Here is a 22,467-nt window from a genome sequence, read left to right as displayed (position 1 = left end):
CTCCTGGCACGTTATTTTCTTTAAAAAGGAACAAATGTGGGAAATGGCATCGTCAGCCCCGAGCTGACAGGCACAATCACCAAAATGCGGTGTCGGCAGGAACTGGCCCCACGCGCTAAATGACTTGAAAGGAAATGGCCTGGATTGTGCTGAGGAGGCAGAGTGTGGGGGGAAGAAGCAAGTGGAGCAAACAAAAAAACTTCATTAATTAAAGAAACTCATTAATGAGGGACATTTAATCAGCTAAAGATGATATCTACCCCTTGCCTGCTGCAGCAACCACTGTGCAGGACTGGTGGTGCAAGACTGAGCCGTGGGGAGGACAGAAGACACTGCACAGGGGACACCTGGCAGGGGACATGGGGCAGAGGTCACCACAGGGGGGACACTGCAAAGGGGAAAGCACACAGGGGAACTTGGGCTCCCTGTCCCAACCTCTCCATTGCCTTCACTGGGGCAGTGGTGTTTCAGCACAGGGTCGTGCCACAGTCCTGCTGGTACCTGCCCGAGCAGGTAGGCAGCAGAGGTGCCAGACTACTGCTCATGCCCCCTTTGGTGCCAGCTTTGCTCCAGGTTGAGGCACTGAACTGATTTGTCTCATTTTGAGTGAGGCCAAGGGCTGTTAAGGACCAGAATTTATTTTACTGCAAGCATCAGAAGCACCATGTGGGAGCGTCCCCGTGCCCCAGGAGGGCTGAGTGCTGGCAGAGCAAAGGGTGTCTATCAGAGCCCCTGTCCCTTGCACCCAGTGGCCAGCACTGTGCCGTGGGCTCCCTGCATGGCCAGGCACCCTGAGCTGGGGTTCTCTTGGGCTGCAGAGGTGGGTCCCCAGGGACCCCCTGGGTGGTCAGTGCTCAGTAAAGGGGCTCCAGCCACCTTCTGGGAGGAACAGAGGGACACTCACTGCTTGGGGCAGCATGGGGTGTGGAACTGAGTAGGTGATGTCCACGGGCAGCACACAGCCAAACTTAGCGTTCCCTTCCCCATGGGACCCTCCCCTGCAGCAGCCCCAGTTGAGCAGCTCTGTCCCCAGTGGGGTGGTGAGGCCCTGGAAGTGGATGGGATGAGCTGGAAGCTGTGGATCTGTGGATCTGCATCATCCGCAGCTCCAGTGCCATGAGCAGCAACCAGGGGAACCTAGTAGTCCCTGAATTAAATCCTGCCCAGGCTGGCAGGCACTGCAGCAGCTCTAATTAATAATTGATACAAACGTGGCTGTTGGGACAGGCTGGGAGGGCCCAAAACCTGGGCAGGTGGGGACAGTCCCTGCTGACATCCTGGGCCCTGCGTGTTGGTGGCTGATCCTGGCTGTAGTGACAAGCGAGGGTGTATCCAGTGCAGAGCAGGCAGGAGGGACTTGGGCTGTTCCTGGTTCTGCATTAGCAGGCAGGGAGAGACAGGCACAGGGCGCCAGGGGTCAGGCAGGGATGGATGAGCACCAGGCACTGGGGAGGCAGGCAGGCGCTGGGAGAGTGACACGGTGACGGTCGGTGTGCGCCAGCTCCATGGAGAGGAGTTGGGTGCCGAGACCCAGTGGAGCACAGGATGGATCCCTCTGGCCTGCCAGGTAGAATTAAAGCTGGGGTGTGGGCAGGAGTGGCGTGGGCAGTTCCCGGGGCAGGGCCATCGATGGGCTGGGCTCCTGCACTCCCAGCCCACACAGGCAGGTGCATCAGGCTGGCGCGTCCGGCGCAGCTGAGTCAGCACGGGCAGGCGCTGCTGGTGCTGCCGATGACTTGCAGATCTGCAGCGGGTCTATTCCCGCTGGGTTTCCGTGTGTCCCCGGTGCGGCTCTGCTGCCGCCCTCACAGGCGCGACAGCCCTGTGGGCTGGGGATGACAGCTGCCAGTGCATCCCTCTGCCACCCCCACCCTCCCTCCCAAACATAAATCGGTGACACACACAATTAAGGGGTTTGTCTCTGCGGGCTGAGCCACAGATGGATTTCACAGGCCAGAGGCTGCTGCAGCACGTTGTAAAGCATCCAGGGGGCTGTGGGCGCTGCCCCCCGCAGCCCTGGCTCTGCCTCTGGGGGCTGCAGCTGTGCGGCCACAGGTGCAGCGCACACCTGTGCAAGGGGGACAGTCCACGGGTGTGTGTGAAGATAGACAGTAGGTGGAGGGGTGGGTGTGCAGAGCAGGCGCTATCTGGGAGCCCCACGCTGTACTCCCAGCCCCTCACAAACCCCAGCAGCCCTTGGCCCTTGGTGTGGGTGCAGCTCACCCCGTTTGACCAAGGCAGCCAAGCCAGCTTCGTTAGAGCAAAGGGCCTAATTAAATATTTAGCAGTTAATTGATCCCTCTCTGGTGTTTGCCAAAGGGCCATCAGCATCCCTCCCTGATACTCCTCCCAGCCTGCCCAGCTGGTGCTGGTGCTGTGCAGCTCCCAGCGTGATGCTGCTGACCAGGCGCCGCTTTGCCCTGTGCTGGGCTCCAAAATGGGGCCTGCCCAGTTCTCCCTTCCCAAGGAGAGGGGCATGGCAGCTTCAGGAGTTAAACTGTACATGGAAACCTCTGTCCTACCCAAGCCCAGCACAATGGGCAGGCAGGGGATGGGAGTGGGAAACGATGGGGTTCAGCTGCTGGCAGCGTGACCCCAAAGCCACCACAGCACAGAGACAGCCCAGGTTTGAGGGAGACACCAAAGGCTGGGATGTAGTGGGCTGGGTGGGGCTGGGGCTGGCTGTGGAGATGAGAACCCCATCCTGGGCAAGTGGCAGGCCAGGTGTGCCAGCAGCTGAGGGGGCCGGTGCCGCTCTCTTGGCAGGGTAACCAGGACGCCACGGCTCCGCCGGACGCGATGGCTCAGCCCTACCCCCCAGCCCAGTACCCCCCACCCCCCCAGAACGGGATCCCTGCAGAGTACGCGCCGCCACACCCCCACCCCACGCAGGACTACTCGGGGCAGAGCACGGTACCAGAGCACGCCATGACCCTCTACACACCAGCACAGAGCCACCCTGAGCAGCCGGGCACCGATGCCAGCACACAGTCCATAGCAGGGACACAGACGGTACCGGTAAGGCAGCGCCTCGGGGCAGTGCCAGAGGCACGGGGGGGGTGCTGGGGCAGCCCTGCTGCGGGGGTCCAGGGCAGCGCCAGAGCTGCTCGGGGGGTCCTGGGGCAGTGGTGATGCTTGGCCAAAGTCCCACAGGGTACCAGGCTGGGTGTTCCTGCCATCACTCCCCCTCACAGCCCCCCATCATTTCTCATCACTCGTCATCCACTTGCTTGGCTCTGCTTTACAAGACCGTGACAATTACACCACTGGAATGCAGCACCAGGAAGGTGCTGAGCTCTGCACTTTCCAGTCCTTCCATATGGTCCTGAGTGCAGCATCTCCACCCCCACCCCGAGCATCCCCATAGCCCCACCAGCATCCCCCTGGCTCGCCAGGACAGAGGGCTACCCATGAGGTACTGCCCAGAACCTGGGGACCACAGGGTCCAGGGTGTCCCTGCGGGCAGACAGGGCCAAGCACTGGGCAGGGGCACATTCCCACTGGGGACAGGGGCTGGCATGGTCAGGGGCTGATGGCAGTGGTGCCTCCCCCAGCAGACAGACGAGGCGGCACAGACAGACAGCCAGCAGCTACACTCCTCAGACAACACAGACAAGCAACAGCCCAAGAGGTTACACGTCTCCAACATTCCCTTTCGATTCCGGGACCCCGACCTGCGGCAAATGTTTGGGGTGAGTACAGCGCCATCCACCCATCACATCCCTGCTCCCTGCTCAGTGCTGCCCTGTGGCACCATCGGGACCTCAGCACTGTCACCTCCCAAGGGACATTCTGCCCAGCCCCTGTGCACGGAGCAGGGAGTTACACAGAGCCCTCGTCCCCCTCCACTGTTTGTTTTCCAGCCCTTATTAGGACTCAGAGTAGTGTTAGTTAATGAAATTTTGGATGACACTCCCAAGTCCTGTCAGCCATGGGAGGGACAAGGGCTTTCCCTTGCATGACCCTGGGAGTCCCCAGGTCTGGCCCCCAAGGCAGCCCTCTGCCCACCCCTGGCACAGAACCCCATGCCAGCAGCTCTGGGTGCAGGGCCAGGGGCTTTGCAGGCACTGACCCCTCTGTTCTCTCCACTTGCAGCAATTCGGGAAAATTCTGGACGTGGAGATCATTTTCAATGAGCGGGGCTCCAAGGTGGGTGATGCCCATGGCCAGCACCATACAGCGAGTCCTGGGGAGGGTGTCAGTGGAGCCAGGTTGCCCAGCAGTGCTGTAACCTGCTCTCCCCTCCTCTCCTGTCCCATGGGACCCTGGCATGCAGTGCCCCGTCGGAGCAGCCCTGGTTCCAACTCGGGAGGTCGTGCAGGTCCCTGCATCTGGCACTGGAGGGAGGAGGGCTTGCTGTGTCCCACCACAGGCAGCTCGTGTCCCTCTGTGTCTGGATGTCTCTGTTGTATCTTCCCCACTTTCTGTGCCCCTCTCCCAAACTCTTCTCCCAGCTCGTGGGCGATTTTGGGGCCTCAGCCGGTACTCCCGGCCCCTGTGGGGACCCCAGTCTGGGCTCTTCATCTCTGCACTGTGGCAGCCTCACCTCCTGCGCCAGCTCTCCTGATTCACCCCCTCTCTCTCTCTGTCCCCACACCCTCTCTCTGTCTCTCTCTGTCTCTTTCTTTCTCCTTTTCTCCTCTGCTCACAGGGTTTTGGGTTTGTAACTTTTGAAACTAGCACAGATGCCGACCGGGCACGGGAGAAGCTGAATGGCACCATCGTAGAGGGCCGGAAGATTGAGGTGCTCAGATAAGTGTGCTAGTGCCGTGCCATGCCTGCGTGTGTGTGTCCCCCGCCTGGGTTATGGGACGCTTGGGGGCAGCTCCGGGTCCCAGGTACCCTGGGGAGCTGTGCCCGGCGCGTGCATGTGTCCCTGAATGTGGCACGGGAGCATGTGTGTCGGCTGTGGGAAGGTCGTCGCTTGGCACAAGGAGTGTCTGGCCCAGAGGAACCTCCCGGGTGCACGGAGAGCTGGGGCGTCAGCTGGGGCTGCATTCTGCCTGGTGCAGACAAGTCTGGCAGGCCCCCGTGCCCACAGCAGCCACCCCAAGTTCTGCAGGGAGCTTTGGGGCTCTGCCCCACATGCCAGCGCCCCTGCTCTGTGCTGGGAGGGAGGATCCACCCGCAGCTCCACACCTGCAGTGCCAGCAGCTGCCCAGGCCCAGAGGCTTGATTTCTCCAAGCTTAGCACAGGGATCTGGCTCTGCCCATTTGCCAGCAGCTCCCTGGTGGTGGCTGGCGAGTGGTGGGAAGCAGGGTGGCAGAGGGAGTGGGACAAAATCTCCCCAGCAGTGCTGACGGCAGAGAGGGAGCCTGGCAGGGCATGGCAGTGCCCCATGGACAAGGAAAACATCATCCAACAAAATCGGGCAGGAGCTCACAGGCAGCATGTCGGGGCTCGGCCTGAGCATGGCACCACAGCTCTCGGGGCACCAGGCAGCAGCCTGAGCCATGCTCACAGCTGGAGCATGGAGGCCTGGGCTGGCTGGAGGCACGGGCAGGGCTGTGTACAACGGGGTGCTGCAGGCACAGCCTTGTCTCGTGTCTCTGGTGCAGCCGGCATCCTTTGCTCCGGCATCCGAAGCAGCAGCAGCAGGCGCTGGGCGCAGCCGAGCGGGCCCTGGACCACAGCCTCGCCAGCTCCACATCCTTCAGGCACTGAGCCCCCGTCCCTCTCTCTCCAGGTGAACAACGCCACAGCCCGTGTCATGACCAACAAGAAGGTGGCCAACCCCTACACCAATGGTAAGGGCCAGCATCCAGAGAGCAGGGGCTGCAGCAGGCAGGGGCACCACCAGGCACCAGCACTGTCTGGCTGCTGTGGAGCTCTGGCAGTGAATGCCCTCCACACCTGCAGGCAAACGGGAGAGCAACTGCTCCTGCCCAATGCAGGAGTGCAGCCCCCATGACCTCCTCCTGCTTGGGATGAGGCTGTTGCCCCTCAGAGCACCATGGAAAGTGCCCTGTCTTCACTGGCTCTCTCTGCCCACAGGGTGGAAGCTGAACCCAGTGGTGGGAGCAGTCTACGGCCCTGAGTTCTACGCAGGTAACGTTGGGCTGCAGCAGTACTGCTGTGGGTTTCCCCCAAATGTCAGCTCTGCCCTGTGTCTGCTGCTGCTCTGTGCAGTGAGCAGCCCTAGGCACTTCTGCCTTCACACCTCCTGGACAGTTCCTCCTATCCTATCCTATCCTATCCTATCCTATCCTATCCTATCCTATCCTATCCTGTCCTGTCCTGTCCTGTCCTGTCCTGTCCTCTGTCCTGTCCCGTCCCGTCCCGTCCCGTCCCCAGCATCCCCAAGGGGCCATGTCCCTGCCAGTCTGAGGGTGCAGGGGTGGGCTGTGCCTCAGATGCCCCCCGGGGGCTGTGTAGACCTGCTGTGGAAAGCCCACAGGTATCCCCTGCCTCTTGCAGTAACGGGGTTCCCGTACCCCGCCACGGGAACGGCCGTGGCCTACCGAGGGGCACACCTACGGGGCCGAGGCCGCGCCGTCTACAACACCTTCCGGGCCGCGCCGCCGCCGCCGCCCATCCCCACCTACGGCGCGTGAGTACCGGGGGGCTGCCGGGCGGGGGGCGTGGGCTGCCACACTGCTCCGGGTCTGCCCTGGCATCGTCAGGAACGGGCTGCAGCTCCTGCAGCACCTGCCTGCCCACAGGCTCTGTCCCAGCCCCACTCTGCTGCCCTCAGGTGACCCACACACTCACCAGCCTCCTGCCCACCAAGGCACAAGATGTTATTCCAGCCAGGATGGTTGGTTGAATGGAAACTCTCTCCCAGCACATGTGGCTGGGATGGTGTTGGTCACAGATACAGCCATGGCCATCTGTGGCTGCTTGGCTGCTCCCAGCAGAAATCCTGCCCTGGGATCCTCCTCTGGCATGTCCTGCCCTTGGCTGTGCCCTCTGCGTGTGCCCAAGTCCCTACCAGAATCCCAGCCCAGACCTGCCTTTGGGGCCTGGACAGCCACTCCTTGCCATGAGCCATGGGGTTGAGGCAGCCTCCTCATCCCCTGCACTCACCCTGCTCCCCTCGTCCAGGGGCACTTGCTGGGCTCTGATGCCTCTGCCTCATTTCCAGGGTCGTCTACCAGGATGGGTTCTACGGAGCTGAGATCTACGTAAGTGGCACTGTGCCCAGGGCTGGGCTGTGACTGGGACCCTGTAACAGGACAGGGGGCAACCGGTGTCACCCGGGTCGCTGGTGGGCTCTGCCCCCCCTCAACCCCTTCCCCTGGGCAGCAGCAAGAGCAGGAACACAGCACAGCTTCTCCAGAGCAGTCTGGTTGGCACCCACCACACAAGACCCTGTGCCCAGTCCTGTGCCCCTGCCAGCCCCCCGGCAGAGCTGGTACCACACAGGATTTACAGCCTCGGTTCCTTACACCCGTGTTTAACCTCCATGTCTGAGGAGCCAGCGGCGATATCTCAGGAGGGCACTGAAGGATTTATCTAACGTGACACCTCATTAAAGTGAGCAGGGAGGTGACAGTCTCTTCTCTGGAAATTTAATTTTTTAAGGTTAATGTTTGTGAAAGCCCCTGGGGAATGGTAATGAGGCTGATCCGTGCCCAGTGGCACTGGTACCAGCCCCCTGTGGGCCCCACACTTTTCCGTGCAGTGTGATGGGGCACTCAGCTGCCCCAGCCCCACGCCCCCAGTGGGTGCAGCCCCTTGACCAGTCTCTCCTCCCTGCAGGGGGGCTATGCTGCCTACAGGTACGCCCAGCCCGCAGCAGCAGCGGCCGCGTACAGCGACAGGTAAGCACCGGGCATCGCGCTGAGGGAGCCCCATGTCACCCCTGCACGGCCCACTCTGACACCCCCAGCTTTTGAGTGCTGTGGGACAGGACAGAGTCAGGCATGGGGAGGGTGTCCTGCAAACAGGGACCCCTTGCTCCCCTCGGGGCTAGGCTGGAAAGGGTTGGCACCACTGCAGGGGGAACAGGGATAGCCCAGGGGACTCCCGGGTGCAGCTGGGAGGGAGGGAGGGCTCTGAGGGCAGACAGGACCCAAGTGTTGTCACTAACACCTGCCGCTGTTTGCTCCTAGCTATGGCAGAGTGTACGCAGCAGCAGACCCCTACCACCACACCATCGGCCCCGCCGCCACGTACAGCATTGGCACCATGGTAAGAGCAGCCCTCGGCCTTCCTCTGCTTCCCGGGGGGCTGCAGACAACCCAGGGAGGGGTCTGGCACAGCGGCCGTGGGGCCTGTGGGACACAGGGCAGGTGCGGGGCTGTGGGAGGGGAGTGGGAATGGCACAGCCCCTGCCTGGCTCTGTCTGCAGGAGAGGAAACCCCCCACCCCGCACCCTAGCCTGCCTTCCCCTCACGCCCCGCACAGTCCTGCCACACACGCCACTTCCCACGGGCCTGGTTGTCCCCCACCGGCTGCCTGGTCAGGCTCCAGGACCCCTCTCTCATCGCAGTGCAGGACAGTGTCCCCAGCCACACACGGGGCACTGCAGCCCCTCACGTGCCACAGCTCTTGGCCAGCTCTGACAGCATCAAAGATGAAAAACTGTTCTCACGGCTGGGATCGCAAAGCCGCCTTGCCTTTTTCTGCCTTTTTTGACTCCCTGGGCAGCTGCTAGTGAGGGGGCCACAGGCACTACATCCCTAGGGGTTTTCAGCTCAGTGCCACAGCAGGGATGGGGGCAGCTCCTTGGCAGGCATGGCACAGCAGTGCCACACTGGAGGCATATGGCAGCCCCTGCCGCCAGGGCAGTGCCCATGGACACCACTGGGCACCCTGGCCCTGCCTGCCCCTCACATCCCAAGTACAACAGCAATTTGGTGTCATTTGAAAGAGGAGAAAAAAACAAAAAAGAAGAGAAAAAAGGGAAGATCTAGACTTTGGCTATCTCTGAATACTGATTGGCTTTTTTTTCATCTTTGATGTTGCAGGCTAGTCTATACCGAGGAGGGTACAGCCGCTTCACTCCCTACTAGCAAGACAGACCCAGCCCCCCCACCACTGCCCCCGATGCTCTCTAGCACCAAACCAAACCAGGCAGACAGAGCCGAGGCCGAGCCTGTGGAGGAGCCGTGGGTGCTGCCCAGGTGGCCGGGCTCTGTGGGGCCACAGCACCCCACACCCATAGGGTTACCTCAGCTGCTCCGTCCTGCCGCCTGCCCGCCTCTCCTGCACCATCCGCCCACCCCGGGGACCGTGGGCAGCGGGGCCAGCCCTGAGCCCCAGCAGCGCCCTGTTCCCAGAGCCAGGCTGTGGGGTCCCCCCGCCGCCCTGGCTGGGGTGCACAGTGCTCATCCCGCTGCCAGGCAGGCAGGGGTGCTCAGCCTGCAGGGATGCTCACTCCACAGGCACTGGGGCTCAGGATGACAGCAGCCCCCCAAGCAGCCCCTCTGCCCCCATAGGAGAGAGAGATGCCAGCTGGGGTTGCTGCCAGCTGTGGGGCCTGACGAAGCTGGGGTGGGTTCAGGATCCCGGGGCAGTCTGCCGGGCAGGAGGGCTGCTCTGCGGAGCCGGGTGCGATGGGCTGGGCTGGGCTGGGCAGGAGCCCTGCTCTGCTGAGCTGGGTGTGATGGGCTGGGCTGGGACGGGGCCTGCGTGCCCCCAGCCAGCAGCTTGGCCTGAACGCTCCAGCGAAAGACCTGCCTCTCTTGTTTCTGTTGTAGTGAACCCGTGGCTGTTTCCTTCTGGGACCAGGAAGGGCAAAAATATCCACACACACACAAAACAAAAAAAAAAAGAACCCCAAAATACAAAAACTAAAAGCAAAGCAACAAAAAAAAAAAAAAAGAAAAAAAGAAAAAAAGAAAAAAAGAAAAAACAAACAAAAAAAAGAGAAACCGAGCCAAATGGCAGCAGCCAAGTGAGTCCCAGCTGTCCACACACACGGAGTGAGCGAGTCCCAGAGGAGCCGCGGCAAGCACCGGCGGTCGGATGCGCCGGAGGGACCCCCAGCGCCCCGGCCCCGCAGCCCAGCAGGGAGGGAGCCGGTGCAGGCAGGCGTGAGGGTCCGCGGGAGTCCGTGGGGTCCTCCCCCGCCCAGGTGCAGGGCCTGGGCGCCACGTCTTCCTTTCCCTGGTGCAGCAGCGCTGGGGGTGCCGGCAGAGCGCTGCGCCCTGCCCGGCTCGTGGGACCGGGTGACGGGGTGGGGACCTGGCTTGGTGCCACCCGAGCCCCGGCGCTGGTGGCCATCAGCGTGTCAAGCGTGTGAGGCCTCAGCTCCAGCGCGGAACTGGGGCGGCGGCACGGATGCGGTGCTGAGGTATTGCAGGGGATCACCCTCTGCCTTTTAAAGGGAATTTTTGTTAAGAGGAGCTTGCAACTCGCTTGTGACCCCTTCCCCTTCTTCCTCCCTCCTTCCCTGACACCTGTGCTCCCACCCTGCCTGGACCAGCCCTGACCAAAGCTGGGCCAGGCGCTGCCCCAGTCCCACTCCCGCTCGCTCTGTGGCACGGGACACGCTCATGGCCACCTGCCTGAGGCAGCGGGATGCCCCCAACCCTGGGTGTGGGGTCTCGGCCACTGCATCACCCACAAGGGATCCACCCAAGCTACGAGGCTAGGCTGCAGCTGTAGGCACGCTGGGTGTGGTGCCCAGTGGCACAGGGCACTGTGGAGCCCATCCCAGGGTGCAGCGCCGTCCCGTGCCCTTCTGGCTCTGCCACTCCTCAAACCTCACTTTCTAGTCTGCAGATGCCCCCGACGCCCCAGCGATGAGCTCCCCCTTTTCTATTCCCAGTGTACATAGCCCCAGCCCTGCTCCCCTGTACAAAGCTCCGTCCATCGCTGTACTGGCTTCTCCCTTACAGCACCCCTGCGCCGCCCCAGCGTGTGGGCTGGCACTGGCCCATCCTGTATGCTTAAAAGTGTGACCATTCTAATAAACAGTATTATTATTATTATTATTATTATTATTATTATTATTATTACAAGGATTATTATTATTGAAATTATTAATAAAGATTTCTTTCTTCAACCAGGGCGACTCAGGTTTTGACTGGTTGCGTGGGGCCATTGCTGGTACAGTGGATCTGGCTGGGCAGGGGGCCACAGCCTTTGGGCAGGTGGGGAACCCTTGGGGTTCCCAGCCTCACCATGGTGAGGGAGCAGGGTGCTGCATGAAGAGCCCTCTCCTGGCTGGGCCTAGCCCTTCATTCTTCAAGCCATCAGGTAATACATTCCTGAGTGCGTTCCCCACCTCAAGAGCAGCAGACCCACTGCTGGCATTGGTGTCCCTGGCAGAGCCTGCATTGTCTAGGGACAGGGCTTGGGACCCCACTGCAGGAGTGCTCGACTGTTCCTGCCTGCTAATTGCTTGCTCACCAGACTGTGAGAAAATAATTGCTGCTATAAATTTTCTCTCCTCCTCACAAGATGCTCAGGGGAGGCAGCATAGGCTGGTGGCACTGGGCTGGGTCCACGTTAATGAGCACAGCGGTCACCCAGGCTGGGCTGCTCCTTGGGGCTGCTGCAGAACCCGTGCTGGCATCTCCCCACCAGGCTGAGCCCTGAGGGGGCTGTGTGCCTTGGGGTCTTAGGGCCAGTATGTCCAGGCTGTGGGCAGACAGCTTGAGGCAGTAAACGCTGCAGGAGCTGGTGGGGTTCTCAGGGCAGGCGCCCCAGTCTGGGGCTATACGTGTTGGGGGCCCCTGCCAGTGGCTGGTCAGCACCCAGCAGGCCCCTACAGTGAGGGCTGAGCACAACCACAGGGGTGGGAGGAAAAGGACTCACCAACCCAGGGTGATGAAATGCAGCCTCCCTCTGTGTCCCCCACGCACAGCCCACCCGCCACATGGAGGAGACACGGCACGGGCTGCACCACAGTTGCTTTAATGCCCATCTGAACTGGTGCCACTGCCTGGTGCGGAATAGACCAGCACGAGGCGGCCCCAGCGCTCGGGGTCCACAGGCAGCTCATCCCGCAGAACCGGCTCCACCAGCAGCTCCAGCCGGCAGGACTGTCCGGGCGCCGGCTGTGGCACCGACAGCCCCACAGCCCGGAACAGGCAGCCCTGCGCCAGCCCCAGCACCTGCGGCGCTGTCTGGCCCAGGCGGCACCGGGCGCCCTGGCTCAGGACACGGAACCATCTGGCACGGCCAGGCGGGAAGGACCAGCGCAGGGTGAGGCTGAGCGAGAGCTGCTCGGGCTCGGGGCCCTCCTGCCACCAGAGCTGAGAGGCCATCACGCTGTGCACCTGCGGTGGGGAGGCCGCCACACTGGCCGTGTCCAGCACCTGCGAGGGAACCACAGCACTGTCAGGGTCAGGGCAGGCAGCCCCCACCTTCCCGGAACAAGGGGGGCACAGGGCAGGTGTCTCCACCAAGCCATAGCAGGCACTCACCCGGACCTCCCCGAGGAGGCAGGTGAAGGATGTCTCCTGCAGGCTGGGCTGCTGGCGGGACACAATCAGGGAGAGGTCTCGCAGGCTGCAGTCCTGCAGCTCCAGCTCATAGCACCTGAGAGGGAATAGGCAGAGCAGGAGTGGTCCCAGGGAGTCCTGGCATCCCATGCCTGCCTGTGGACACAGGATGCAGGCAGGGCACTCACCGGCTGGTCCAGCCGTGGGAGCCACGGTGGCAGGCGGCGAGCAGCTTGGCGAGGCTGGGCGGCGGTGCCGGGAGGAACCGGGGGTGGTACCGGCCGTTGGGCTCTGCCAGAGAGGGCAGCGGGTGAGGGACTGCAGCAGGTGCTCACTGCAGAGAGCATGAGGGGGCAGGGTCCTCACCAGGCAGGGAGGTAGGATTGCCCTCAAAGCACATCTCTGAGTCCCAGGTGGTGACCTCCAGTGCCACTGTGAAGTCATCAGGCTGTGGCCCCTCCAGCTTGTAGAGCATGGTCAGGAAGATCTTGGGGGGGGCCGGCATCTGCAAAGAGAAGAGGCTGATGACCCCAAATCCACCCAGAGAGAGAGACAGAGACAGAGAGAGAGACAAAGAGAAGGTGCATCGTGTTAGGTGTGCTGGGCAGTGCGGGCAGAGCCTGGGCACACTTGCCACCAGGCCTGGGTCCACAGAGCTCAGGCCATGCATGCCATGTCAGGCTGACATGGTGCCAGCCTGGCGCTGAGGAGGGATAAAGGGCTTCGTCCCAACTCACCGGACAGCCACGCGTTCCTCGCCAGAGGGAATGGTCCCCTGCAGCTGCAGGGAGCTGCCCCCACACCAAGCATCCTGCAGGCAGCAGCTGGTGCTCAGCATGCCCTGGTGTTCCGGGTACAGTGGCTGGATGTCCTGTGCGCTCAGGTCGTACCAGGGTCCAGACTCTTCATCCTACAGCACAGGAAGAGCTGAGCTGGGGGAGCCAAAAGCAGGGACCTCCCTGCCCAGCCCAGTCCAATCTGACCAGAGCAGAGCTGTCACCCTGCACCCACCTTCCCATCCATAAATGTGCTGGTGCCCATGCCCAGGCTGAAGGAGGTGGTGAGGGGCAGTGTGCAAATGCTGTGGGTGGGCAGGTACTCTGCCAGCAAGCCCCAGAACCTGGAGGCAAAGGTGGGTGTCAGGACAGAGACTCCTATTATGGTCACTGCCCTGCACAGCCTTGAGTATCACCTCAGCTGGGGCAGAAAGGGGCCAGCTGCTCCTGATCAGCAGCCATGGTGTTCTGACAGCCACAGCATCCCTGTAGCTGTGTCCCACCAGCCCAAAGCCTTCCTGAGCCAGGGCACTCCTAGCCCCGTTCCTCCCCCAGTACCCGCCCTGCTGAGCTGCCTCACCTGTTCTCGTTCTGCAGGAAGTTCTCCTTCCCCAGGTGCTCATAGACCCAGCCAGGAGCAAAGATGGCTGCAGAGAGGCCATACTGGCGGATCAGGCGCAGGGACTGCAGAAACGAGCAGTTAGCAGCATGGGCCAGGCCAGGCGGTCACCTTGTCCCCTGTCCTGTCTCCACTCCCCCCATGTTCCACTGGCCCCATGGGATTTGCTGCACCACAGGGATTTGCTGCAGCATCTCCCTCTCCAGGGATGGGTGGCAGCAGTGGGATCTTTTCATGCATGGCCAGCATTCTGGGATCCCTCACTCCTCACCAGTTCATCCTCAGTTTAGCAGGCCAACACAGCACAGCCCAGCAGGGCTCTAAGTGGGAGCTCAGAGCCCTGTGCCAGGGAGGTCCAGAGTCGCACTCTGGCCCAGCCCTGTCACACCCACCTTGTAAGTGTCGAAGCCAGCACCAACCACATCCCCACGGCCAAAGACATCAACGCCGACATAAACGTCATTTAGGCGTGGACCAGCCAGCCTCTGTGTACGCTCCAGCTGCTCCTCCTTCCAGTTGTAGTTGGTGAACAGCCCGTCACAGGCATCAAAGAACATCCTGGAGACAAGGGTCAGAGTGGCAGATGCTCTGGTCACACACGGCCTCACCTAGGCCGTGCAGGTTGTGCCTGATCGCCGCCATGCTGGGTTTGGGGTGGGCAGCTCATGCCCCCTACCCGGGGACAGTTTTGCCAGCCTCACCTGTTCGCATTGTTCAGCTCATTCTGCCACCTCAGTGTGCCATCCTTCAGGACACTGTCATACCAGATCACCAGCCCACCCGGCACGGCACTGTGCACCCGCGCCGTCAGGTCCTGCAGGAAGAGGGGCAGGTTCCCCACCGCCGCTGCCTGCCAGGAGAGAGACACAGGTGGGTGAGGGTACAGGGCAGAGGCTCCCCACAGGAACAGCACGAAGGCAGGGCAGTGAGCAGAAGCAGCAGGACTCACGCTCAGTGTGTTCTCTATGTTGATCAGCCAGCCGTCGAAGCGGTAGTGCTGGGCAATGCGGGCCAGCTGCTCGGCCACGGCGCCGTACGCCTCCTCCCCGCCGGCCAGGAACGCCTCGCACAGCTTCTCCCCGTCTGTCCACTCCGTGATGAATGTGCCTGCAGAGGCAGCCAGGGCAGCATCAGCCGCACATCCTGGTGAATCCAGCTCACTGCTGGGGCTGCCTCAGGCTCGGCCCTGTCCCTACCCAGCACAGGGACGCTGTTCCGGTGCGCTGCATTGGTCCAGACCACGGGCGGGATGGTGACAGTGTGGTGACTGAAGTAGACAAAGATGTCGATGTAGCGCCAGTGGTAGAAGACATAGGGGTTGCGTGTAGCCGAGCCCTGGATGAACCTGCAGAGGGAAAAGGGTTGGGCAGTGCAGGAAGGACGCTGACAGATGCTGTGGAGCTGGGTAGAAGCCTGACTCACAGGCAGGAGCTGGGCAGAGCTGCGGCGCTGAGCCACCTCTGAACATCCCAGCCTGAGCAAGGTTCCCCAAGCACTGTGCCAAACACCCCATCTCTGCTCACCTGTGGCTGAGCTGGCAGAAGACATGTCAGGCAGAAACAGAACTGCCTTGGGGTTTGAGATGTTGAAAGTCCCTTCCACTTTCCACCTAGCACGTACCTGTCCTCCAAGTACCCGCCACGCATGTCGTGGCACACCAGTGTCCGGGGCCTGCTGCTGTGGAGCGGGGGCTGGCGCTTGGCCAGAGGCACAGCTGACACATTGAAGTCATCGTTGCTGTTGGGCTGCCAGGCCAGCAGCTCTTCCAGGCCGGTCAAGAAGAAGCTGATGGGCTCCGTGGTCTTCGTGTCAAAGTACCTTGCTGGGAAGGATGGGGAGGCGGGGCAGGGTCAGCAGTGAGCACTGCCTGTGCAGCTCGGTCGGCACCGACACCGTCCCCGTCCGGCGGGGTTTAGGCGTGGGCCGGCCCCTCTCCCGGTGCCTCACCTGGCAGGGGTTGCGGGCGGTCGCTGATGGTGTCGTGCAGGACCGTGGTTCCCTGGATGTCCGCCGCCGGCTGCAAGCTGCCCCGGGAGGTGGATGAGGGCCGGGCTCCGCCAGCACCGCGGCCAGCGCCGACCTCCCCATCACGGTCCCGGTCCCGGACCCCATGCCCATCACCGTCCCCGTCCCGGTCCCGGACACGATCGCGGCCTCGGCCCGGCCCCCGCCATCCACCTCCGCCGCCGCCGCGCGGCCCGCTCCGCCTCCGCCGGCTCCTCCGCCGCGGCCCCGGGCTCCGCTCCCGTCCTCTTCCCGCGGCGCGCCGGCCCCTCCGCCGCCTCCGCCATGGCGCTGCCGCCGCCGCCGCCGCCGCTGCCGCACTGACGGCGGCGCCGCCGCCGCCGGGCCCGGCTCTCCCGGGGGCGCGGCCCCGGAGCTCCGCCCGCCCGGCCCCGGCACCGCCCGCCGCCGTGTCCTGGGGCGGGGCGTCCTGGGACGGACCGCGTGCCCCGGGCCGGGCTGCATCCTCGGAGCAAGCCGCGTGCCTCTGAATTGATTGCGTGTCCTGGGGTAGAACGCTGTGCCAGGACGGGAATCTCTGTGCTGGGGTGCCGCCTGTGTCCGTAACTGCTGCGCAGTCTGGGATGGAGATGGTACCTGGTTCCCAGGGGCCAGTGTGGCCAAGGAGCTTTGCCCATGCCATGGTACAGGGCTGAGGCCCTGAGCTGATGCCCCCACCCCACAGGCATAGCAGTGAACGGCCTAATTTGCCTCACTTGGCCCCCACCATCCGCCCACTCCCCACATGTGGGGCCAGGGCTCTATTTAAGGTCATCCCAAGTACCCCAACCCAGTCCCCTCCCTTCTGTGCTTGAGGTGCTGGTTTCCAGCTGCAGCATTGCTCAGCTTAGCCACGGAGCTGCCAGTCCAGACCCTGACACCCAGCTTCACCTGAGACCTACCTCCTCTCCATGGATGTGCTGGATAACCTGCACTTGTGACAACCCTGCCACCCTTCCCAGCCTGTTCTGTTCCCAGCCTGACAGTTCTGTCACGCACGCAGCTCCTTGGGGCACAGCTGGCCCATGCAGTGCCTGGCACACGTCTCCCAGCTCTCCAGGGACAGTTTGCTCTTCCCTTTCCACCCCCAGCCCAGCAGCACCATGCCAGCCCTCAGCTCTTGGGGAGCCCCTGCACCCCAGGAGCAGAACCTTGCCCTGAATCACTTGGAGCCTCTCCACACACAAAACGAGGACACTGAGGGTGTGAGCAAGGCTGGAAATGTGAGGTGTTTAATGTGGTGTGAGCTGAATGAGGGGGTCAGCATGCTGGCCCATGCTGCTGCTGCATCTACACAAACAGGAGGCCTGGCCAGCAGATAACCTAAGGGAAGAGGAAGTGGTTGAGGCCAGAGGCCCCACACCCAGGGCTGCTGGTGGGGAGAGAGCCCTTCCTGAGCAGAGGCTGCAGTGAGCAGCAACAGAATCTGCAGAGGGAACTGATGAAACTCACTCCCCACAGGGGGACCCAGCCCCCCACTGCAACACCTGCACCAGGGAAGGAAGGAGGCCCTTAGTGGTTTATTGCCTTTCTGGATGGTGCTGAGCACCTTCTGCCCATTCCAGCCAGGGAGCACAGCCAGGAGCCAGGAGGTGAAAATGGCACAGTGCAGGTGTCTGCGCTGCCTCGCACCAGGGCACCAGCGGCCACACTGTCCTGCTGTGCCAGCTCAGCCAGAGCTGTGACAGGCTGAGCCTGGCAAACCCAGGTCTGGAGCAGAGAGAAGGGGTGAGCTCCCTGCCCACCCCAGGTGAGCAGCTGCTTCCTGGTCACCAACGTGGCAGGGGCTTACAATTGCTCCGTCTTCCAGGTGTGTGTGGTTAGCCTTGAGGTGCTGGAGTGAGGGAATTCACACACTGGTGCAGCTGCTGGGGTAGTGGCACTAGGGTGACTAACAGCATAATGGGGGTGGCACTCCTGGGATGAGAGGGACAGGGGCTCCTCAGCCACCTGGCCTGGCACAGGAGTGGGAGGGCCCGGTGCTCAGGGGTCCCCACTGTACTTGATGAGGTGGCCACTGAAGGTGATGTAGGTGTCGTACTCATCGCTGAAGATGGCGTTCTCACGCTCACCCTTGTAGAGCCGTACCCAGACCTCATCTTGCTCCTTCAGCTCCAGCATGACGCTCTGGCTCTGCATGATGCTGCGGTCGCTCACCTGGGTGTAGAGGATCACCACCTCTGCCCCATTGTGCATGACATGCAGGTATGTCTCCTTCTGGTTCCAGGTGTGCACGTTGAGGCTGAAGTAGTAGATTCCAGGGATGTAGCAGTAAAACTTGCCCGTGAACATGTTGAAGTGCTCGTAGAGGTTGACAAACTCCGTGTCAAAGATGAGGGTCTGGTAGTAGTCGTTACTGTGCAGGGGTTTCTTGCGGCCCACGGAGAAGGCAGCGTAGTGGCTCTTGCAGCGCTCCCCAGGGGCGCCCATGCTGCCCTTCTGTCCCTTGGGCCCTGCGTGGCCCCTGCTGCCAGCCACCCCCGTCTTGCCGAACTTGCCCTGCATGCCACGCTCACCGCGGTCCCCCTTCTCTCCTGGGTGGAGCAGGAGGGAGAGTTGGGCTGTCAGGCAGGGGCCACAGCTGAACCCGGCACCCCAAAAGCCCCTTCCCCAGAGGGGGATGGAAGGAGCAGGGACCTACCAGTCCTGCCCCTGCCCCTCCCGAGGCTCTGATGCTGCTGCCTAGAAGCCACCACAACAGGGGCTGCTCACACCAAAGTGTGGCTCCTGCCCTGTCTGTGCAGGACACAGAACCACTGGCACCACCCCAGTTTCTCATTCCCAGTCTGTGCAGGAGCTGGCACTGTGAGCCCAGCTCAGCACTGGACCTGGGGCAATGCTGGCAACACAGCCTGGGGTCCTGCCAGCCCTCACCTTTCAGGATGGTCATGTTGATCTGAGGCACAGGCTGGTAGTGGGGGTAGAAGCGCTTTTCGGGTGGGGGGCAGCAGCGGACACAGCGGGGCTGTGGGGGCAGCCCCTCCTGGGCATCATCAACCTTCTGCTCCTGTGTGGCCCTGGCAAGGCAGAAAGCAAAGTGCAACAGGCAGCTATGGGGGTTGGGACCCCTCTCCAGTGCCAGGGCTGCCCTGGCCCCGGCTGCAGAGCACCCTGGCTCTGGGGTCCCCTCACCTGGCAGCTTGGTGCTGGGATGGGGCCTCATTGGGGTCTGTCCACCATCGCTGGGCAGGGATGGAGCTGGTCTGGCTCCCCACAGGGCAGGGCAGCAGGAAGATCAGCAGGAAGATCAGCAGGACACCTTGCACCCACAGCCCCTCCATGCCTTGGCAGTGCCCTGTGAGGTGCCAGGGACAGCTGAGTGGGACAGGAATGAGGAGACTCCCAGCCCAGCCATGCCCCAAGCTGTCCTGGGACAGGACCTGTGCACTGCACAACCCCTGGGGTCTGGCTGGGCTATGGAACAGTGTCACCCCAGTGAGCACCGGTGGAGACCCACATTGAGGCAGTTAGGGGGCTCTGGCCTCACCAACATGTGCAGCCCCTGAGCCCTGGCACATACGGCAGATGGGATTACCTCAGGAGCTGAGAGTGGAGCAGAGCAGCAGACTCTGAGCGGGCCAAGTCCTGGACCAAGTGCTGCTGCTCCTGCTCAGCCTGGTTTCAGCTGCCTCCCATAGACACCCAAGAACAGCAATTTAGGATGTCAGCACCTAAAAAGTTACAGAGAGCTCCAGATGCCATGGGGCAAATGTCAGGGTGCAGCCCGACCTGTGTGTGGGACCCCAGCCGGGCCCAGAGAGGGCAGCTGCACCCCACTCCTGTGAGGGGCTCCTGTGCCCTGGGGGCTGCCAGCCCAAGGGTTTGCAAGGGGGCAACACCCACTGTTCCAGAAAGAGGGACGTGGGCTGGCAGCCCTATCTGGGAGCTGGCTGAAACCTTCCCAAAAGCCCACACCCTGTATGGGGCCAAAACTAATATTTGCAGTGGTGGTGGCACTGTGGCCCAGCCCGGGGACTTCACGACCCCTCCCTCTATTATCAGGACCGTATCTGCTGGAGACGTGGGGCCGGGCACGCAGCACCTCGCCCTTTGGCCCGGTGGCACCGGGACAGCCTTGGCCAAACAGGGGTGTAGCACTGCCCAGCGCTGGGCATCCCGCGGCAGCAGGCTCCGAGCCGGGACGGGGACGGCCGCTGTCCCCGCTGCTATCGCAGCCAGGTGCCTCCCTGGCTTGGGCCGTGGGTGTGACCTCGGCCCTCGTCCCGCCCGGCTGTACTCCACGGGCTCCGCCGCGACCCCGGAGCGCCGGTCCCAAGGGCAAAGCGCCCTCTCAACCCTGTCCTGTGTTTTGCGGCTGAGCCGGGCCATGGCGGATTCTGGGGCAGAACCCCGTGGTTTTGGTGAGCGCCTGCTCTCAGAGCACCGGGGTCTCCAGTCGGTGGCTGTCCCACTGTCCCGGGGTGCGGGGTCCGAGGGACCGCGTGCGCTCCGCAGCGGGTGCGGAGGGCGTCTGAGGCCGGGGCCGGATGCCTGGATTATGAGTCACTGGAGCTGTGAAGGGGCGGAGGGATTGGAAAAGACTCCAAAGGGCTTTTCCTGCTGCTCAAACCCTCTGCCAAGGGCCTGGCCCCGGCATACACTTCCCGGTGTCTCTGTCTCTCATCCCGTTGCCTCGGTGCTGCCAGGTTGGAGGAGGCAGGGGAGAAGTGGATCCACGGACAGGGCGTGGAGGAGGCCAGCCAGGGCCTTGTGGGCAGCCTTGGCCCTGGCTCTGCTCAGCCTGCCGGGCCTCCAGCTGCGCTGGACGCACAGCACTGAGCACGGCACGGGCGTGCCGGGGTTTGGGAAGCCTGTGGCTTTCCCTCAGCTCTGGGACCGTCACGCCAGGCATTCCTCTGGGACCTGGAGCAGGCTTGGCCCTGGGGAAAACGCAGTGTCACAGGGAGCTGCTCCACAAGGAGAAACCCTTCACCAGGAAGTTCCCATGGTGGAAGGCAGCGCTTCCCAGGCTGTTGGGAGCAGAGGCGAGTGTGCGGTGCGTGCAGGCTGCTGTCAGCAGCACACGGGGTTTGCTGGGTCCCCAGCATGCCCCCACTGTACCTTGCAGGCGTGCTGGGCAGGAGGTGCCCACCTGCACACAGGTGTACAAAGCCCTGCCAGGGATATGCATTTTCCCTCAGGGCTGGCTGCTCTCCAGGAGCAAGATTTAAACATAGTGGCTGCAGAAGCCTTGGGACTGCAAGTCAAAACATCCCAAAATACTTTCCAGCTGGAGATGAAGACTAGGATGAAACTGAACAAATCCTAGGGGAGGGATGAGGGGCTTGGGGCAGTGTGGAGGCAGCAGTACCTGCAATCGTCTTTGTTTAGGGTGGTGGACACAAACTTCCCTGCACCACAGCAGCCAGAACCATTGTGCCTCTGGGGTCCAGCTGGTGGGCCAGGTCCCCTGTGTGCTGCTGCTGATGTTGGAATGGTTACAGAGCCCTTTTTCCCCTGGAGCAGGGCAGAGCCAGCAGGCAGCAGGGTGTGGGTTGCATGGGGCAGATGTGGGGAAGGAGCCCGGGGTAGTTGCAGCCCTCCAACTTCTGTAGCACCAGCAAGATGTTGTGCTGGGGACCCCAACAGCTACTGTGACCCCCAAAGAGATACCGAAGGTAGCCCAGCGTGGGCTTGATGTGGTCGTAGCCATGAGTTTTTTGGGAACGCAGCTGGGGCAGGGCTGGGGGGGATCTGTGTCCTCCCAGAGCTGCGGTGGGTCGGGCTGTGCCCCAGACTACTGTAAGGCTCAGCCATGTGGTCCCCACTGCTCCTTCGCAGGCAGGACAGCGGCCTGGCTCGGCTGGGGGGGCTCAGGGACCGACCCGCCTGGCTGGGCTTTTGCAAGGACACCCGAGCGCTTGGCGAAGCGGACCCGCCTCCCGGTACCTCGGCACCGCCCGCAGACGGGAGCACGGCCCCTGCAGCTCCGGGGGCGAGCGTCAGGTCTCCCGCAGCTGCCCCCCACCTACCTCTGGGGCACGGCTTCTCCCTCGCGGCGCTGCCTTTGCTGCCCTAGAGCATCGCCCGGCCCAGCGCAGAGCCTGCCCACGGCCGAGCGCTGCCTCCCGTTCCAGAGCCGCCTCTCCCCGCTTGGCCCGGGCGGAAATACACTTTTTGGAAGCGCAGGAGGCAGCGAGGCGCGGGACGAGGCTCGCAGCCCTCCCCCGCCAGATGTGCGCCCGCGGCTGCCTTAACCGTTCATAACATTAACCATGCGTGTTCCCGGTACCGGCCGCCTCAGCCACCTGGGGCCGCCGCACCGGGAGCGGAGGCGGCACGTGCCAGCCGGAGGGTGCAGCTCGCCCCGGCGCAGGACCCTGCCCTGTGCCGGCGGCGCCGAGGCCGTTCTCAGCCCCGAGGGCACCGCGGCCAGCACGGCCCCACCGGTCTCCAGCCTTTGGCAGCCGGACACGTACATGGGTCCCAAGGCGCGGGGCTGGGTCTACCCCGCTCCCCACCCCGACTAGCGGCGGGACACAAGGGGCAACCAGGACAAGGACAGAGTATGTTGCGAGCTGGAGCAGGGCAGCGCGGGGGTGATGCCCGCCGGGCAGCCGGGCTGTGCCCACCCCGCAAAGCCGGCTCGGCCCCCGCACTGCCCCCGCCGCTGGGCTCCAGCCGCCCGTGCGGTGCGCCCGGCTCCGGCGGGCCGTGCTCGGCACGGACCACAGCTCCCGGCAGGCCCCGCGGAGCAGCGGGCGGGGCGGTGGGAGGTGGTGGCTCTCG

General features: G+C 63.0%; 3 protein-coding genes across 16 annotated transcripts in view; 1 reads left to right on the top strand and 2 right to left on the bottom strand.

Moving 5' to 3' along the window:
• The window catches only part of RBFOX3 (RNA binding fox-1 homolog 3), a 70,710-nt gene extending 59,755 nt beyond the window's left edge, over positions 1–10,955 (top strand). For 5 of the 13 annotated variants that reach the window (XM_085556556.1, XM_021534140.4, XM_021534141.4 and 2 more), the window contains 11 exons: positions 2,767–3,018; positions 3,555–3,692; positions 4,096–4,149; positions 4,652–4,744; positions 5,688–5,748; positions 5,996–6,049; positions 6,419–6,551; positions 7,086–7,125; positions 7,703–7,764; positions 8,056–8,134; positions 8,914–9,749. In XM_085556556.1, the coding sequence (XP_085412682.1) occupies positions 2,800–3,018; positions 3,555–3,692; positions 4,096–4,149; positions 4,652–4,744; positions 5,688–5,748; positions 5,996–6,049; positions 6,419–6,551; positions 7,086–7,125; positions 7,703–7,764; positions 8,056–8,134; positions 8,914–8,958 (978 nt within the window). In that variant the 5' untranslated portion in view covers positions 2,767–2,799 and the 3' untranslated portion in view covers positions 8,959–9,749. Of the gene's footprint in view, positions 1–2,766; positions 3,019–3,554; positions 3,693–4,095; positions 4,150–4,651; positions 4,745–5,687; positions 5,749–5,995; positions 6,050–6,418; positions 6,552–7,085; positions 7,126–7,702; positions 7,765–8,055; positions 8,135–8,913 lie in introns of all 13 variants that reach the window. The other 8 variants (XM_085556557.1, XM_021534136.4, XM_085556558.1 and 5 more) reach the window with 6 other exon arrangements.
• Positions 10,956–11,793: 838 nt separating this feature from the next.
• On the bottom strand, positions 11,794–16,073 carry ENGASE (endo-beta-N-acetylglucosaminidase). The gene is made up of 14 exons (XM_085556551.1): positions 15,913–16,073; positions 15,682–15,758; positions 15,355–15,556; positions 14,931–15,079; positions 14,684–14,841; positions 14,436–14,584; positions 14,127–14,292; positions 13,696–13,799; positions 13,351–13,459; positions 13,077–13,249; positions 12,706–12,860; positions 12,528–12,630; positions 12,322–12,436; positions 11,794–12,213 (listed from the first exon to the last, which is right to left on the bottom strand). The coding sequence occupies exons 1-14, from the start codon at positions 16,023–16,025 to the stop codon at positions 11,809–11,811; spliced, it is 2,178 nt and encodes a 725-aa protein (XP_085412677.1). The 5' UTR covers positions 16,026–16,073; the 3' UTR covers positions 11,794–11,808.
• An 869-nt stretch (positions 16,074–16,942) lies between these two features.
• C1QTNF1 (C1q and TNF related 1) lies at positions 16,943–21,850 on the bottom strand. 2 transcript variants are annotated; one of them, XM_085556562.1, is made up of 5 exons: positions 21,711–21,847; positions 19,274–19,409; positions 18,871–19,033; positions 18,613–18,755; positions 16,943–18,272 (listed from the first exon to the last, which is right to left on the bottom strand). In XM_085556562.1, exons 3-5 carry the CDS (start codon positions 19,017–19,019, stop codon positions 17,722–17,724), a joined length of 843 nt encoding a protein of 280 aa, XP_085412688.1. In that variant the 5' UTR covers positions 19,020–19,033; positions 19,274–19,409; positions 21,711–21,847; the 3' UTR covers positions 16,943–17,721. The 2 variants fall into 2 exon arrangements, with proteins under 2 accessions (XP_085412688.1, XP_021389829.1); XM_021534154.3 differs by lacking the exon at positions 19,274–19,409 and having other exon boundaries at positions 21,711–21,850.
• Positions 21,851–22,467: the final 617 nt, after the last annotated feature.

Source organism: Lonchura striata, chromosome 18 (genome assembly GCF_050655825.1).
Source record: "Lonchura striata isolate lonStrDom1 chromosome 18, ASM5065582v1, whole genome shotgun sequence".
In the NCBI taxonomy this organism is placed as follows: Eukaryota; Metazoa; Chordata; class Aves; order Passeriformes; family Estrildidae; genus Lonchura; species Lonchura striata.
The sequence above is the reverse complement of the archived record's forward strand: the minus strand, read 5'-3'. Positions and strand labels throughout refer to the sequence as shown.

What these genes read in the sequence shown, in the direction of transcription:
- ENGASE (XM_085556551.1), bottom strand. Translation starts at nt 16,025, where the DNA reads ATGGCGGAGGCGGCGGAGGGGCCGGCGCGCCGCGGGAAGAGGACGGGA. An exon ending in GGCGGGTACTTGGAGGACAG is followed by an intron (nt 15,080 to 15,354) that starts GTACGTGCTAGG and finishes TTCCCTCTGCAG; the next exon opens with GTTCATCCAGGGCTCGGCTA. An exon ending in TTCCTGCAGAACGAGAACAG is followed by an intron (nt 13,460 to 13,695) that starts GTGAGGCAGCTC and finishes CTTTGCCTCCAG; the next exon opens with GTTCTGGGGCTTGCTGGCAG.
- C1QTNF1 (XM_021534154.3), bottom strand. Translation starts at nt 19,019, where the DNA reads ATGGAGGGGCTGTGGGTGCAAGGTGTCCTGCTGATCTTCCTGCTGATC. An exon ending in TCCCAGCACCAAGCTGCCAG is followed by an intron (nt 18,756 to 18,870) that starts GTGAGGGGACCC and finishes CTGCCTTGCCAG; the next exon opens with GGCCACACAGGAGCAGAAGG. An exon ending in CAACATGACCATCCTGAAAG is followed by an intron (nt 18,273 to 18,612) that starts GTGAGGGCTGGC and finishes TGCTCCACCCAG; the next exon opens with GAGAGAAGGGGGACCGCGGT.